Source organism: Lithobates pipiens, unplaced genomic scaffold (assembly GCF_037356315.1).
Source record: "Lithobates pipiens isolate NorthernLeopardFrog02 unplaced genomic scaffold, aLitPip1_a1.2 Scaffold_18, whole genome shotgun sequence".
Classification (NCBI taxonomy): domain Eukaryota; kingdom Metazoa; phylum Chordata; class Amphibia; order Anura; family Ranidae; genus Lithobates; species Lithobates pipiens.
In genome coordinates, this window is record NW_027507758.1 from 220276542 (window position 1) to 220294497 (window position 17956).

General features: G+C 46.6%; 1 protein-coding gene across 1 annotated transcript in view; it reads left to right on the forward strand.

Moving 5' to 3' along the window:
• Positions 1-382: 382 nt before the first annotated feature.
• PGBD5 (piggyBac transposable element derived 5) overlaps positions 383-17956 on the forward strand; it is a 265648-nt gene continuing 248074 nt past the window's right edge. Inside the window, exon 1 of the mRNA XM_077486583.1 lies at positions 383-1191. Coding sequence (XP_077342709.1) covers positions 621-1191 — 571 coding nt within the window. The 5' untranslated portion in view covers positions 383-620. The remainder of the gene's footprint in view (positions 1192-17956) is intronic.

Genomic DNA, 17956 nt, shown 5'->3' on the forward strand with positions numbered 1-17956 from the left:
TTTAAGTAAAAAAAAAATGCTTAGGCTTATACCTACTTTAAGGAATGGCAAACTGCAATAAATTACATTTTTGTTTTTGGAATGTATCTCTTTTGTGTCTTCTGTAGTACAAAAGTTTGTATTTATACACAATGGCCACATAATATAAATATCTAATAACGCTGTGTGAGATGAGTACAAATATTTAACTCCCTGGGAAGTCTGCTGAGATGCCTCAACTGGTATCCCAGTAGATGTGCAGACACCTCTCAGGGGTCCCATCAGGGAGGAGCCTGCGCGTCTAGAGGGATGCCAAGGATGCAGCAATGGTACCCTAAGCAATGGCTTTGATTTTTTTATTCTTTTTTAAACAATGGCCTGAAAATGTCAGCTCTCCTTCTTTCCAACGTGAAATGTAGGATGCGATGGCTGTGTGCAGCCTCCATGCAGTCACTTATAAAGGATCGCCCTTAGAGAAAGGAGGCTGGAGAAGAAAAGGCGGACCTGCCAAGTCAGGGAGGAGAGAGGAAGAGCTGTCTTCCCAACCCCTACAATGCACAGTCACTCCCATCTCCCTGCCCCGCTTCTGTACAATGAGACGGTGCAGATTGTAGAAGGCAGGGAGCAGCAGACGGTGCAGGATGATGATGGTGTCCGAGTCTCCGGGAAGTGTCCCCGGCAATAGGAAAAAGATGGGGCTCTCCTTGTTGGAAGCGGCTCGATCCCGCTACGAGAGCCTTCAGATCTCTGATGACCTTTTTGGTGAATCAGGAGAAGACAGCAGCGGTAACCCCTTTTATAGTACCTCCCCAGACTCCCGTTCTTCCAGCAAAGGCGGCTCCTCTGAGGATGAGGATGGAGGATGTGGAGAGGACCCACCTAGCTTCATAGAAGGGGACGTGGATAACAAGACAGCAGGTTCTGGATTGTTGGCTGATCCCACCAACTTGACATCCAGGCCGGAGGCAGCTGATCTGAAATTGGGGAAACACAACCTATCCCAAGGAAGGAACAGACAAAAGAGGAAAGGTAAAGCTGAAGATGGGGAGATACCTGCTGCCAAGGCTAAAGAGAACCCTGATGATGAAGGTGAATGGGGTGAGGTGCCTAGCCAGAAGACACAAGCAAGGCTTGGAGAAGACCTGAAGGAGGAGGAAGGATGGTCACACACCCTTCAAGATGTATCCTCCCCTAGCTTCAAGGAGACAAGCGGTAGGAAATCGCCTGCAGATAATGCTATCACTGTTAGAGATTCAGCTAATCCAGATCATACCTTGTACTATGTGTGTAGATGGAGCAGCAAACAAGCTCACTTGGGATTTTCATCCCTGCTTTGTTCCAATTATGATTATGCTAAAATGCTTTAAATTAAATACTCATTCTAGTATGATGTGCTAGAAGTATATGCTTGCTGGTTGTACTCATTTCTACTGAAATGAAATCTTTGACCTGTTGATCTATAAGACTTTGTGCTGTAAAGATAAACACATGAGTGCCCGAGGCTCTATCTCCCAATACGCCAGCCTCTATCAACCTTTTTACTCCAGGGGAACCCTTGAAATAATTTTTCAGTCTACTGGAACTCCTGCTAAACTTTATCTATTGGGTCAGTGGAAAGAATACTTACCGTGGGGGTTAGAATACCACCTTCCAGTGGCGTTGCTAGGGGGTGGCTACTGGGGCTATAGCCCTGAATCTGGGGCTCATAGCCCCGAGTCTCTTACCTAGGGTTGGCTCTGGACTCCATCTGCTTAGCTGGTGGCCGGGGGAGAAACATGACTAGTTAATGTTATCAGGCACAAGTTCTTATCTATAATCGGCAGTTCCAACAATTTAATCATTGTCCTGACATCCACTTCTATACCAATCTGCCCAGCAATGTAATGCCTGGAAACCACAGCCCTCTGATGTAAGTGGGAGGCTCTCTGGGGACCCTGGTGTAAGGGGGGACCTGCTGTCAGATATGTAACAATATTATATACACATATATATATATATATATATATATATATATATATATATATATATATATGTGTGTGCAGGGGCGGACTGACCATTGGGCCACTCGGCACTGCCCGAGGGCCCCGTGCCACTAGGGGGCCCCATTAGGGTTGCCAGCCTCAGTAAAACCATGGAAAGTATGTAAAAATCTGTGTTTTTTTTTTTTTTTACATCTGTCTCTGAAATGTCCCTTAGCGACATCCTTTTGGTCTAAAAATCCCAAGATTATAGCTGCCCCACCTCTCCAGTAGCTTCTCAGCCAATAGAAACATGTCTGTTTATACTGTGTGATTGTATACTGTGCAGGGCCGTTTTTAAGGTAGGGCAAAAAGGGTAGCTGCCCTTGGCCCTGTCATTGTTTTGGGGCCCAAAGCAGCTGAAAAAATACTTGCCAACTATCCTGGTTTAAATTCCCTCGTCCCTTGAGGTTTTAGTCCCGTGCTGTGTCCCTATATCTCAGCGTGAAGTGCTGCTACTAATGCTGCCCAGCTCTGCCCTATTCAGACCCTTTATTTACGAGTAAATTACCAGCATTCATATGTAAATAGCGGTGACATTCATATGTAAATAGCGGTGGCCGGCAGCATTGATATGTATAACATGCCCCCCTGAGGTCCTATCCACGGTAATCTCTAGCAACCAATCAACAAGCAGAAATCATGTGCTGTAACCTCTAGCAACTAATCAGTGAGCTGTAATGTGTTCTGTAACCTCTAGCAACCAGTCAGTGAGCGGTAATGTAACCTCTGGCAATCAATCGCAATATCTGCCTGATCTGATTCAGTAAACTGATTTTGAGTCTAGCTGCTATTTATTGTATGTCTCAGAGCAGGTGGAGAGTGAAACTGCATGGGGGGGCCCAAGAAAAGTTTTACCCAGGGTCCAATCAATATTAAAGATGGTCCTGATACTGTGTGTGTGTGTTTGTGTATACTGTGTGGCCCCATAACGTCTGATTGCCTGGGCGCCCCATAATCTCCTATTGCCCAGGGGCCCCATGAGTTGTCAGTCCGCCCCTGTATATATGTATGTGTGTGTGTATGTGTATATGTGTGTGTGTATATATATATATATATATATATATATATATATATATATATATATATATATATATATATATATATATATATATATATATATAATATATACATGTGTATGCCAGCCCAAGTGTAAGACTTTCTTTACTTCTCAACCTACATGAGATTAGTGTTTTTTGCTAAAAATACGATAACTTTGTTTCTCGCAAAGCATGTGGATTAACAGTAAAGTGGTTCTAAAGGCTCAAGTTTTTTTATTTTAATGTATTGCATGCATTAAGTTAAAAAACCTTCTGGGTGCAGCTCCCCCCAGCCCCACTTATACTTATCTGAGCCCCATCTCGATCCAACGATGTGCATGAGAGCAGCGGCTCTCTGGGGTCCCTCTCTCCTCATCGGCTCATACATCAGCAGGTCAATCACAGCCAGTGAGCCAATAAGGAGAGTGGGGGGCAAGCAGAGCTGCGCTCCATGTGTAAATAGGCAATGTCCATTCACTGGAGCGCAGGCACAGCTCAAGAGCGAGCCTGCTCGAGTGCCCCCATAGCAAGAGGCCTGCTATTGGGGGCACTCGGTAGGGGGATTAGCCAGGACCACCAGCGGGGGACCCAAATAGAAGAGAACCGAGGCTGCTCTGTGCAAAGCCATTGCACAGAGCAGGTAAGTAGGACATGTTTGTTATTTTTGTGAAAAAAATCTTGCATTTAGAAACACTTTAATGTATGGTCTTCTGTACATGTGGGTATGTGTACTAGAGCTCATGTGTTAGATATGATACTAACTAAAAGTTGTAAATCATCAGTTTTGTTTTCTTGGGTCACCCCAGTAAACAGGCTTTATAAGTCTGAAATGTATTTTATGATACAGTTATTTGTTATTTTTACCAGCATTTCAGGAAAGTAAGTGATATCCCCTACTTATTAATTTCATCTAGACATGGTTCCAGTGTTCATTTTTACATCAAATTCTGATTTAGTTTTAGTCATAGTCTTTTGACTAAAATGCCCTTTTTTGTTTTAATCATATTTTCGTCCTCTGAATTGTTTTAGTTTAAGTCATATTTTAATCGATCAAAATCTCCAGTACATTTTAGTTGACTAAAATGATTTTAGGCAGCTAAAATCATATAGGTTTGTTTAATTGTAATGTATTATTTAAGCATTTCTCTAGAATTTCCAAACGCATTATATACACCTGGAGTGATAGTCGAATATCATGTTATTATTTATGGTATTAAGGTTTGAACATGCACTACAGGCACAGATTAAGGACCCATTCAGACGTGCGGATCCGTATCCAGCCATCCGCTTGCTCAGCAGGGATCGCTCTGATCCCCTCTGAGCTGGTGGATGACAAGTCCGTCTCTGCACACTGTGCAGGGATGGACCTGTCAGAGAGACCGCTCTCCTTTATGGGGTGGATCGGATGATTACAGACCGCCTGTCCATTATCATCCGATCCGATCCGCCAGATGAAAGAAAAATAGGACATCCATCTGTCTGGATTTTGCAGATCGGATTGGATGTCAGCGAACATGTCACCTCTGACATTCGTCACTCCATAGAGATGTATGGAACGACCGTTCAGATCCACTGAAAAAACTGACAGGCAGATCTGAATGGTCCCCACATGTAAAAGGACCCTTAGCCATTGTGATCATAACCAGTGTTCGTTATGACATGAAATTTCAATTTAATTTTATTTATTGTCTTTTGACTTAAATGCCATTTTAGTCTTAATCGCATGTTAGTAATCTGAATTGTTTTAGTTTTAGTCGTATTTTAGTCGACTAAAATAGTGTTAATTTGGTCGACGTAAATATTTTCATTGATGAAATTAAGGCTGGATTCACACCTATGCATTTTTTGTGCTTTTTGCATTTTGCAGATTTGCGCTACAGAACGTGTTCCATAGGAAACCATGTTAAATGGACTGTAGTGCAAATGTTCAAAATGCAAAAAGCACTAAAGCTGCATAGGTGTGAATCCAGCCTAAATGGTGTACTGGACAGCCCTGGATTTGTAGGATAAATGTGTATTTTTTGAACAGATACATTTTGAACAGATACATTAAGGGCCCATTCACACTGGGAACTGCATGTGAATTGCACAGGAACTGTGTGATTCACATGCAGTTCAGTGCAGTGCAATTTCAGCCCATTCGTTTTGAACTGAACCACACAGAACCAAAAGTAGTGCATGCACCACTTTTGAAAACACACTGTGACCAGATCGTATGGTATATTTGTGCCATGCGATCCACTGTGGGAAAACATACTGCGTTTGTGACCTGCATTTGGGGTTTTGTTAACTTTGCACTGAAACTTGTAGATAGAAAAGGCAGTGTGATTTGGAATGCTGTGCGGGAAACCGGCACGGAACGCAGGTTTCCTATATGGCATTCTAGTGTGAATGAGCCCTAAAACACTTTTAGTGCTCGTTTACACTTGCGGTTGAGGGGCCGTAAAACCACATGCTTGAGCCACATTTTTACCACCCCCAACCACTCCGTCTTTAGCTGCCAGGAATGTACACAAGCAGCCACAATGCTTTGATTTGCCAAGGGCAACCCATTCAAGTGAATTGAACCATGTTACACGCGCCCTGCAACTGTGTGCAGCACATGTGGTTGTGGCACGCTCACACAGAGTTCAAGGGGTTAAAGAAGGGGGTGAGGAGGTGATACAATACCTCCTGACTACCTGTGAAATGATCTTCGAAGAACGATGCGAATGCTGATTACTCTTTGGCGACTAAAGCAAGTGTGAATGATCCTTAAAGGGATTGGAAAGCCTCTTGTTTTTACCTTAATGCATCCTATGCATTCAGGTGAAAAATGTTTTCTAGTTACTGGCCCCCCCTGTTTTACTCACCTGAGCCCTGGAATTTCCCTCGGCGGTGACGCACTCTTCCTCTGCCCGGGGTTCTTGGCTCTTCATTGGATAGACTGATAGCAGCGCAACCATTGGCTCCTGTTGCTGTCACTCAAATCCAATGATGTGGCATCGGGGGGTAGGGCAGAGTCTGGCATTCTGTGTCTTTGGACACGAATGCTGGACTCGTAAGTGTGCCCGCAAGGTAACCCCTTGGGAAAGCGCTTCCCCTAGGGGGGTTATAGGATGCGGGGAGGAGCTGCTAAGCCGCCAGGGGACCCCAGAAGAGAATGATCGGGGCCACACTGTGAAAAATGAACTGCACAGTGGAGGTAAGTATGAAATTTTTGTTATTTAAAAAAAAAAAACGAAGTTTTACAATCACTTTAAGGTGTATTTAAACCCAGGACCTTGCATTCATTATATCTGGTGTCCCACAGTACACAGAACATGAAAATGCAATTATTTTATTAAATATAAACTGCTAAATACCTTTTCTCATCAGCAGTATATAGACATTTTTTGACATCCATCAGTGTCCAGTTGAGCACTGGTTAAGCTTGTAGGAGGAGTTTTCATTCTCCTCTTACTGTCCTATGAGGCTACATGACCCTTGACCCTCTGCCTGGACAGTGTACTGATCACAAAAAAACAAAAAAAAAAGCTCTCTAGCAATACACCAAACTGAGCATGTGCAGAGTGCCCCAAAAGCTCTGTACTGTCAGGAGATGGATTGGGGACTGTGGAAGATGGAGAGGATCAGGGAAGACAGGATCAAACAGCCTTCTTACACAATGCACAGGATTAACCACTTAGGTTCCACAATGAGTATAACAAGCATGCTTTATGACATATACAGACTGATTTTACTGTTGTGGGTTTAGTAACACTTTATTGTTATATTTCAAAGACCAAAAGGGAGCAAAATCATAATGTTCATTGTTTAGGTTTGCACACGCTTTAAATGATTATGCTTTTAAAAGGCAAACTCAAAATTTACATTGTGCTGATTTATATAGTGGTGCTCACCTGTGTGTAGTACTAGTGCTATGTTACTAGTGCTCTCAGAAAAACTGTGTCAGTTTTTATGAGATTATTCAGTACATATCCCTGTATATTGAGGTCACCGTAAAAGACATCTGTCACTTTTTTCCTTTTGTATTTGTATTGGTTTTGCATTTGTATTTGCATTTATATTGAATTTTTATTAGCACTGTGAGACTGGCTTTTTGGCCTGTTTGCTAAAGGAGTATATATGTACACTATATTACCAAAAGTATCGGGACACCTGTCATTACACACACATGAACTTTAATGGCATCCCAGTCTTAAGGCTCATACGCTTTTATTCAATTGACATCAGTTGTGTTAGACGATCGATCATCCGCAAATCTTACCACTAGTACGGAGCTTTCAACAGCCGATTTCACTTTTTCGTCAGACAAAAGCTGGATGTGCAGACTATAACATTTTTGTGGGATGTGAAGTCAATGTCTGATTTTCATTTCATCAGCATGGTTTTCGTATGAAAAAGTGAAATCGGCTGTCGAAAGCACCATACTAACGGTAAGATTTGTGGACGATCGGTCATCGTAACAAAATTGACGTCCGAAAATCAAAGCGTATGTACTGGCCTTGACGTATTCAAAAATTAACAAAAATTCTCGTATTGTTAGTAATCTATGAGACTAGCATGCCACAAAAATCGGACAAAAATCAAAGAGTGTGTACGAGGCTTTAGGACTTGTACACACGATACCAAAATCAGAAGGGAAAATTCGTAAGACGAGCTGTCTGCGGATTTTTGGAGCATTAGTATGGTGCTTTCGACAGCCATTTTGACTTTTTCATCAGAAAAAAGCTGGATGTGCAGACTATAACATTTTTGACGGATTGTTATTTCAACGTCTGATTTTTGTATAGTCAGTACAGAAATCGTCACACAAAAGTCGAAAGTACAAACGCACATGCTCGGAATCAAGGAACATCTGGGAAGTGTTTGGTCTTGTAAACTACTGTTTGCAATCTAGAATTAACATTCGTGACGCGGCTGATGAAAATCCTGCACAGGCGCTTTTGACACAAATCAGACGCTCAGTCATACAACAATAAAACCATGTGTACGAGGCCTTAGTCAGTTGAGTTGGCCACCCTTTGTTGCTATAACAGCTTCAACTCTTCTGGGAGGGCTGTCCACAAGGTTTAGGAGTGTGTCTATGGGAATGTTTGACCATTCTTCCAGAAGCGCATTTGTGAGGTCAGACACCAATGTTGGACTAGAAGTCCTGGCTCACATTCTCTGCTCTAATTCACTCCAAAGTTGTTCTATCAATTTGACATCAGGCAAGTTCCTCCACCCCAAACTCACTCATCCATGTCTTTATGAACTTTGCTTTGTGCACTGGTCAAAATTATTTGGTGGAGGGGGGATTTTGGTGCAGGGTTGTTTTTCAGGGGTTGGGCTTGGCCCCTTAGTTCCAGTGAAGGGAACTCTTAAGGTGTCAGCATATGAAGACAAATGTGACCCCAGTCTAAAGCTAACATAGGGGCTATTGGAGCTGCAGCTCCAGGCCCCTTTCTCAAGATAGGCCCATTTGCCCAAAAAAAAAAAAAAAACAGATTGACTTCGAGGATTGTAGCTCAGCAGTCAGGAGTCACAGAGACCCCAAATTAGGGGGTAGGTAGCTAAAGGCCCACTCCAGCACTGGTTAAAATATGGGGCTGCTATCATCTATGGTTCCGGAGATACAGGGCTCCTTGCACAGCCTGTCAGAAGCTACATACGGAGCAGCCAGTTTAAATACAAGCCGGCACACTCTGCAGCAGACTGAGAGGATGAACTCACAGTGCTTATAATAATTATTTGTATATTACTTATGATAATTAACCCCTTGCACCCAGGCCCATTCTGAGACTTCTCTACTACATGTAAAAATCATCATTTTTTTTATGCTAGAAAATTACTCGGAAACCCTCAAGCATTATATATTGTTTTAGCAGACACCCTATGGAATAAAATGGTGGTCTTTGCATATTTTTATGTTACATGATATTTGCGCAGCAATTTTTCAGACTTTTTTTTGGAAAGAAACTGTTTCATTCCTAAAAAAAAACTAAAGTTAGCACGATTTTTTGTTGTGTACTAAGCGATGCTTAAAGTGGTTGTAAACCCTTACAAACCACTTTGACCTACAGGTAAGCCTAGATTAAGGCTTACCTGTAGGTCCAAGCAATATCTCCTAAACCTATATGGTTTAGGAGATATTTGCCCGAAAACGGGCACCGCTGTCTACGGCGCATGCGCCGTAGACAGCGGCGCGCAGGCGCACTGAACGCGGCAGTTCCAAAAATGGAGCTGCCGCATTTGTCGACTCCCGTGCGCATGCGGCGGCGGAGCTGCGAGACGCCACCAGCAAGATGGATGCGGCGGACTACAGGGGACAGCGCGACTTCGCTGGCTCCTGTGTCAGGTAAGTGACACATAATGGGCTACTATGCGATGCATAGTAGTCCATTATGCTTTACCTTTGCAGGGAAAAAAAGAGGAAGTAAACTCATCAGGGTTTACTTCCTCTTTAACATTTTTTTACAGGTTACATGTTTAGAATTACAGAGGAGGTCTAGTGCTAGAATTGCTCTCGTTCTAACAATCGTGGCGTATGTAACCTGTGTGTATCTGGCTCTGATAATAACCAGTGCCTACCCAGGGACTGACTAGTATCTCTCCTCAGCCTGTCCCCACACACCCACTCACCTGCTGACCTGTGAATGGGGCAATCACTCCCGCAGTGTTATTGTGTTCTGCCAGTGAATACAATGATTAGTATTGCTAACTATAGCTGGCAGCACTTATTGTTTTGAGGAAAACCTGACAGGCTGGTTGTACTCAAGTCGGTTAATAGGTTGACTTGTGTAAAACCAGCTAGCCCATACATAGATCGACTATGGCTGGTCTCTGCTTAATTGGTGTAATTTCAATCCATGTATGGCCCGCTTAACCACTACGCAGTCCCTAAACATCCTTCCACAAACCTTTACATGTTTCCTTCCCAGATTACTTCATCCTCCTCTCCTATACATAGTGCCCACTGTCATACTCTCCACACTTCTCTCCTATACATATTGCCCACTGTCATACTCTCCACACTTCTCTCCTATACATAGTGCCCACTGTCATACCCTCCACACTTCTCTCCTATACATAGTGCCCACTGTCATACCCTCCACACTTCTCTCCTATACATAGTGCTCACTGTTATACTCTCCACACTTCTCTCCTATACATAACGCCCGCTCTAATATCCTACACACTCCTCTCCTGTACATACTACTCACTGTCATACCCTCCACACTTCTCTCCTATACACAACGCCCCCTGTCATATCCTACACACTCCTCTCCTGTACATGGTGCCCGCTGTCATACACTTCTCTCCTGTACATGGTGCCCACTGTTGTACCCTCCACACTCCTCTCCTATACATAGTGCCCACCGTCATACCCTCCACATGCCTCTCCTGTACATACTACTCACTGTCATACCCTCCACACTTCTCTCCTATACACAACGCCCCCTGTCATATCCTACACACTCCTCTCCTGTACATGGTGCCCGCTGTCATACACTTCTCTCCTGTACATGGTGCCCACTGTTGTACCCTCCACACTCCTCTCCTATACATAGTGCCCACCACCATACCCTCCACATGCCTCTCCTGTACATACTACTCACTGTCATACCCTCTACACTCCTCTCCTATACATAGTGCCCACTGTCATACCTCCAACACTTCTCTCCTATACATAGTGCCCACTGTCATACCTTCCACACTCCTCTCCTGTACATACTACTCACTGTCATACCCTCCATACTCCTCTCCTATACATAGTTCCCACTGTCATACCCTCCCTCCACACTCCTCTCCTGTAATTACTGCTTACTGTCCTACTCTCCACACTTCTCTCCTGTACATATTGCTCACTCTCTCATACCCTCCACACTCTTCTCTTATACATAGTGCCCAATGCCATACCCTCTACACTCCTCTGCTGTGCATACTGCCCACTGTCATACCCTTCACACTCCTCTCCTGTACATGGTGCCTTCTGCCATACCCTCTGCACTCCTCTCATGTACATAGTGCCCACTGTTAGACCCTCAACATTCCTCTGCCCATTCCTCTGCCTCGCCTGCACATACTTCCCACTTTTATACCATCCATACTCCTCCTCTATGCCTCTTACCCACAAAAAATGTTCTTCAAAATTATACTGAATATCCTCAATGTTACCAGCTCTAGAATGGGCACTTTTGTCAGTTCAACTAAAGGAAATCTCACAGTCCTCATATTTGTTCTGCCCCATTATTAGTACTTATTTAATTTTGTAATTACTATTGTGATGTATAGAGGAACATAGGGGATGTCAGCTACTCTAAATATAGCACTTGTAAAAAAAGCATCCCTGAAATTATTTTTGAAATGTTGACAACTATGCAATTAGGCACTACCCAAGGGCCACAGGGTCAGTAGGGGGCCCCATGAGAGGCTCCTGTGATATTAAAGCGGTAGTAAACTTTTCTAACATTACTACTTTTTAGAGACCCTGGGGTAGGTTATGCCATAATGTACAAGTAGGCACAGCATATTAGCACATTGGGGTACACTTAAATTGTCAGACTGAGCCCTCCAGTGCTTTGCTGTGATCAGTCCGGCGGGGCCCGGGCACTTCCATCTTCACCTGGTCTTCCTTCTGGGTTCTGTGCCTTCAGTCACTTGCCTTGGCCAGGCTGCTTTGATGTCATTCCCACACATCCTCATGTGCATCCTCTTTCTCTTTCTCTCATTCTCTCTCTCTCTCTCTCTCTTCCTCCCTCTCTCTCTTTATCAAATAACTTTTTATTATTTTAAAGTGAAACATTACACGTCAAACACTTCAGTTCAGCATTGGGGGAGCGGAAGAAAGGGATCAGAAAAATTACAGGGGAGAACATACCACAAAAGCATATTAGCCTACATAATACAGCCACCTGGAGCAGGTACAAGCCAGGCCAGGTAGAGCTATTCACAGACAGCATGTTCTGCAACACATGTAAAACAGGGATACAGTCCATCCAGCAATAGACCTATCCTCAAGACTTAACCGCCAAACCAGAGTTGCAATCTGAGGATACGTGTGGCAACGAATAATATAAGACACTTATAATACACTTTAACCCAAACAAACACCCCCCCTCAAGGGGGGGGGGTCTGGAAGAATAATAGGCATAAGAGAAAGGAAGAAGGGAAAAAGAAAGAAGATAGATAGAAAGAGAGAGGAAAGGGGTACCTAAGGATAGAAAGAAAGATAGAGAGGAAAGGGAGGGGGTATGGGTGGGTAGTCATCCGAAAACTTCCGCTTGCCTGTCAGGGTCGATCGTCCTTAAGATTCCAGGGGTTCCAGACTACGTCGTGCGCTTCCAGCCGGTCCTGTATCCTGGCGGTCATCCTCTCCATAAGCTCCACATCTCTGATGCGGGCGTATAATGCGTCCGGGGTAGGGGGGTGTGTTTTTTTCCAGTGGAGAGCAACCAGACACCTCGCTGCGGTCAGGATGTGGCGGGATAGTTTCTGTAGGGATTTGGACAATTTGGGGAAAGGGACTCCCAGTAAAAAGTGCTTTGGGTGTAAGTCCAGGGGTTGGTCCAGGATACTGGCCAAGAGCGTACGGACTTCCGTCCAGAAAGGGACTATACGAGGGCATTGCCAGTATATATGCAAGAGGGTGCCCTTATGCCCCACACAGCGCCAGCACCGGTCTGTTGTAGAAGGGTAAATAGCGTGCAGGACGTCCGGGGTCATGTACCAAGTACAATATTTTGTATGCGTTCTCCCTGTAGAGCGTACACATGGAGCTCTTGGATGCCTGCGACCAAATCATCCGCCATTGCTCCTCCGTGAACACTTCACCCAGAGCCTCCTCCCATTTAAGCATATATGCATGTTTGCCTTTAGGGCCCATAGGAAAGGCGTTAATTATTTTATAAATATCCGATATCATCCCCTTCTGTGCAGTACCTGATGAGATTACTATTTCAAACATGGTAGGCGGGGAGAAACGGAGGTCTGAGGAGATGGTCTGGGCAAAGTGACGGATTTGTAAGTAACTATAGAAGCTCTGCCGGGGGAGGTCAAACCGGGATTGGAGTTCAGTGTAAGTCAGTAGTCTCCTAGATCTGGGATCCACCAGAGATCTCAGCTGGAAAAGGTTCCGGGTGGACCAGGGGTGTTGCATCTGGCGAGATAGGCTATCTGGCACTCGAGGGTTGGATATAAAAGAGGTCAGGAGCGATTTAGCTGAGGTCAGGGCAAATGCCTTGGAAGACCTACGCCATAGGTTCTGCAGGTGGGACATAGGGCCCAACAATTGGGACTGAGGGATCGCTGCCGCCGCACTCCAGAGCATACTATTAGGGTGTGTAGGGGCCAACCACCGGGATTCAATTTCCGACCAACGATTGTGGGGCCTCTGGGTAGTCCAGGAGGCGACCGCGCGGAGTTGGGCAGCCTGATAATATCTGACTAGGTCCGGGAACGCTAACCCCCCATCCGATTTGGAGGCGGTCATGACCGAACGAGGTATCCTGTGCCTTTTATGATTCCATACAAATCGAAGTAGGTCCCTTTGCAATTTTTTCAGGTGAGAGGAGGGGACTGGAATGGGGAGGGTCTGAAAAAGGTAGAGGAGTTTCGGGAGGATAACCATCTTCACAGAGGCTATTCTACCAAGCAGGGATATCTGGTGTTTCCGCCACTTTAGCAAGAGACGCCTAATATCTCCATAGAGGGATGGGTAGTTTGCCTGATAAAGGGAGGTATAGGTTGGGGTGATGTTTACCCCCAGGTATCGAAGGGAGGTGGACCTCCAATGGTAGGGAAAGTTGGATCGTAGGTGTTCCACCTCCAACGGTGGAATGTTAATCGGAAGGGCTTCGGATTTCGACGCATTAAGTTTGTAACCCGATAGCGCACTGTAACGATCCAGCTCCATATGCAGGTTGGGCAGGGATATTCTGGGTTGGGTAAGAGTGAGAATTACGTCGTCCGCAAATAGTGATATCTTAAACTCCTGGCCTCGCACCGGAACCCCTCTTATAGCCTGGTTCCGCCTGATAGACGCCGCCAGGGGTTCAATACAGAGGGCAAATAGTAGGGGTGACAGCGGGCATCCCTGACGCGTGCCGTTGGAGATGGAAAAGGGGGAAGAGGTGGCAAAGGGAGTCTTCACTTGAGAAGACGGGTCGGAGTAAAGATGTTGTATGGCTCGCAGAAAAGGTCCCTCCATCCCTATGTGGGTCAGAGTGGCGAAGAGGAAGGGCCAACCCAGCCTATCAAATGCTTTTTCTGCGTCCAAGCTCAGGAGCAGGGACGGCACTCCCTCCCTGTTCGCCACCTCGACCAGGTCTATCACCTTCCGGGTGTTATCCCCCGCTTGTCGGAGGGGGACAAAGCCCACCTGGTCCTTATGGATCAAAGAGGGTAGGACCTTGTTAAGGCGCAGAGATAGCAATTTAGTAAAAATTTTTAGGTCCGCGTTCAGCAGCGCAATGGGTCTATAATTCGCACAGTGGATGGGGTCCTTGTCTGGCTTGGGGATTAAGGTAAGGAAGGAACGTTGCATATCTGAGGGGACGGGTGTTTTCTGTAGAAAAGCATTAAAGAGTCTGCTCATATGCGGGGTTAAGAGGGGGGAAAATGCTTTGTAATATTCGTAGGGCAGCCCGTCTGGGCCTGGGGACTTATGTGCGGGGAGGGATTGAATGGTCTCTCCCACTTCGTCTTCCGTGACGGGCTTGTTCAAAATGAGCAAGTCCGAATCTCTAATTTTGGGAATGGCGCTGTCGGACAAGTACTGCTGTATACGCTGTGAGACCTCCAGCGACACTGGGTTGCTAGGGATGTCAGGACTATTATAGAGCTCCGCGTAAAAGCCCGCAAACGTATCAACTATGTCTTTGGGGTGGGAGACAACCGCATTAGATCTAGTTTTTATCTGGTGTGGGGCAGAGAGAAGGGTTTTGTCTTTGAGCTTCCGCGCTAGAAGGGAGTGTGCTTTATTGCCCCTGTCATAGTATGTCTGTTTGATCCTCAGGAGGGCTTTCTCGACACGGCGAAGCGCCAGGTCCGCCAGCGCCGTTCGCAAATTAACAATTTTCCTAAGGAGTGGTACCGTCGGTGAGGCCTGCAGGTTCTGCTCTAACTGTCTAAGTTCCTTCTCGGTGTTAAGCTTGGTGGCCGCGACGTCTCGCTTCAAGGCCGAGGAAAGCGCAATGCATCTACCCCGCATCACCGCCTTGTGGGCTTCCCACACAGTGGAGAGGGGGACGTCAGGGGTCAAATTCTCAGCAAAATAGTGACGCAGGGTCAAGGTTAATTCCGATTGAGAGGGAAGGTGCTGAAGAAGGAAGGTGTTCAGCTTCCAATTGTATGGCCGAATTATCGGGGGGCCTAAATCTAGGGTGAGTAAGATCGGGGCATGGTCCGACCAGGAGATCGGCAGGATAGATGCGGCACGCGTCGCTCTCAATGTAGCATTATTAGTGAAAAAATAGTCAATTCGAGAGTGCATGTGGTGAGGGGCTGAGTAATATGTGTACTGCCGATCCCCGGGCCGGAGAGCTCGCCACGCGTCAAACAGTGCATAGCGGCGAGTGAGTTGCCGAAAAAGCCTCGAATCCCGAAGGGCTCTAGGCGAGGGCACGCGGGTGGGCGCTGTCTGCCGATCAGCCGTGGCCGAGTGAGCCAAGTTAAAGTCTCCTCCCACCACCAAATAACCGTGGTCTTCCTTAAATAGTCGCGCAAAAACCTTGGAGAGGAAGCTATGCTGATGGACGTTAGGGGCGTATAGCGTACACAGGGTGATCGGCCGTGACTGCCATGTACCCTTAAGTATCAGGAAACCCCCCCGAGGATCGCTGTAGTGATCAACATAGGTAAAGGGTGCTCCTTGTCGGATCAGGACAGCCACCCCCGCTCTCTTGTGGGACCCCGAGGATAGGTACACAAGCGGGAAGCTCCTGGAGGCGAAGGCAAAAGATCCCCCTCTGTCAAAGTGCGTTTCCTGAACCAGGATAATATCCGCTCCCGACTGTTTAAACTCCCTTAGTGCCAGATGCCGTTTCCTGTTTGAATTTAAGCCGTGAACATTCATAGATAGAATCTTAGCCATCAGTCAAGTCCGGGGGGGGTGGGGGGGGGTAGGGGAGCGGTCTGTGTTTAGTAAATCTTACCCGACCACCACGTCCAAGATGGACCGCCAGGAGCCAGGAGCAGACGCTTTCCAGTCGTAGGGCCCCGCCACTACGTGTCCGATCCCTGCAGGCAGCGGAAGGATGACAGAGGAGAGAAGAGAGGGGGAAGTAGAAAGTGAGAGAAGGGAGAAAAACATTAGTACAACAAAAAAGGCATTGCATTGAAAACATGGGCCCATAACCGGACCTAACATAGGGCAATATACGGCCCCGGGTAAAAAAGTTATCCGGGACTACACGGATTCCCAGGGGGCCACCAGACCCAGCGCACAAGGCCTGGGCCTGGCGGCCGCATAGGAGTCCAGGTCTCCTCATTCAGGTCCTAAAGAGGAATAGAGGAGCTTAATATGTGTAAAAACTCGAACAGGAACAAAATCACTAAAGTATAGATAATATGAATAAAGTAACTAAAAATGAAAAGCAACCCAAAAAAAAAAGGGTTAGAGGGAGGGTCGTGAGAGCAAGGGGGAACCCACTCTCCCGAATCTCCCAACCAGCAGCCTAAGTGCGGTTGATTGTTGAAAAGGCACCAAAGGGGAAAGGGTAATGAGTGCAACTAGAACCAGGGCAAAACAACGTCTGATCACTACGCCGCTAAGCGGTCCGGGACGCTGCAAATCTTCATCTCCACCGGCAACAGGTCGCGGAGGGCCAACTAGGCCGTGATGAGAAAAGTTAAAAGTCACTTGGAAAAGAGAAAAAGGGGGATGAAGGGCCGGGATCCTCAGCCAGGGCCTTGCCTCTTAGGTTTGTTTTGCGTATCCCGGTTTCTGGGTCGTTGGCGTGGGGGGACCTTTTGCCACAGCGTCGGAGGGGTGGGTTGAGTAGCGATGAGGTCCCAATCGGGAAGCCGGGGTGGGCGGATGCCCAGATCCTCGCAAAAAGTCGGCAGATCTTCAGGGTACCTCAGGGAGGCCGATTTACCCTGATGTTTGGCAGTGAGGCTAAATGGGAAACCCCAGCGGTACTGGATCTGGGCGTCTTGCAGGGTACGGAGCAAGGGTTGGAGAAGTCTACGTTTTTGCAGCGTAATCCAGGAGAGGTCCGGAAAGAGTTGCACTGGGTGGTTCCGGAAAGACACCTCACGGGCTAAACGGGCTTGTCGCAGGATATCCTCCTTGAGGTGGAACGAGTTGACTCTGCAAATAAAGTCCCTGGGGCCAGAAGTAGCATTTTTGGGGCGTAGGGCCCTATGAGCTCTGTCCATCTCAATAAATTTAGTGGGGGGTTCTCCGAGGAGAGTGTTGAATAGCTCCTGCAAGATAATCTGAGCGTCCTCTGGGCCCTCCGACTCCGGAACCCCACGTACTCTGATGTTGTGTCGGCGCCCCCTATTGTCCAAATCCTCCACATGGCGCTGCATATCTCTCAGGAGCAAATGGTGTTCAGCCCCTTGCGTTTGGGTTTTGTGGACCGCAATTTTGGTTTCTTGTATCTCCTCTTCAGCCATCTCCACCCTGTCCGCAAGGTGCTTAAGGCCCGAGTGGAGCGTTTGTTTTTCCGCCCGACACGTGGATTTGACATCTTCAATCAGTTGTTTAAAATCCTCTTTAGTAGGGATCGCTTGTAAGTATAGTTGCCACTGAGGGTACGGTGGTATTGTGGTCATGTCTCCCGGGTCGTCCCGGTCTGTGTGATGACGTGGCGACAGTGGTCTAGGGTCCACGGGGCCTGCAGTACGTGAGGTGGGGGCATGCTCAGGGAGGGAATCCCAGACCCCCGGCCACTCTGAAGCACGGGCCAAGGGAGGTGGCTGGTGTCGTCCCCTGGTATCCTGGGG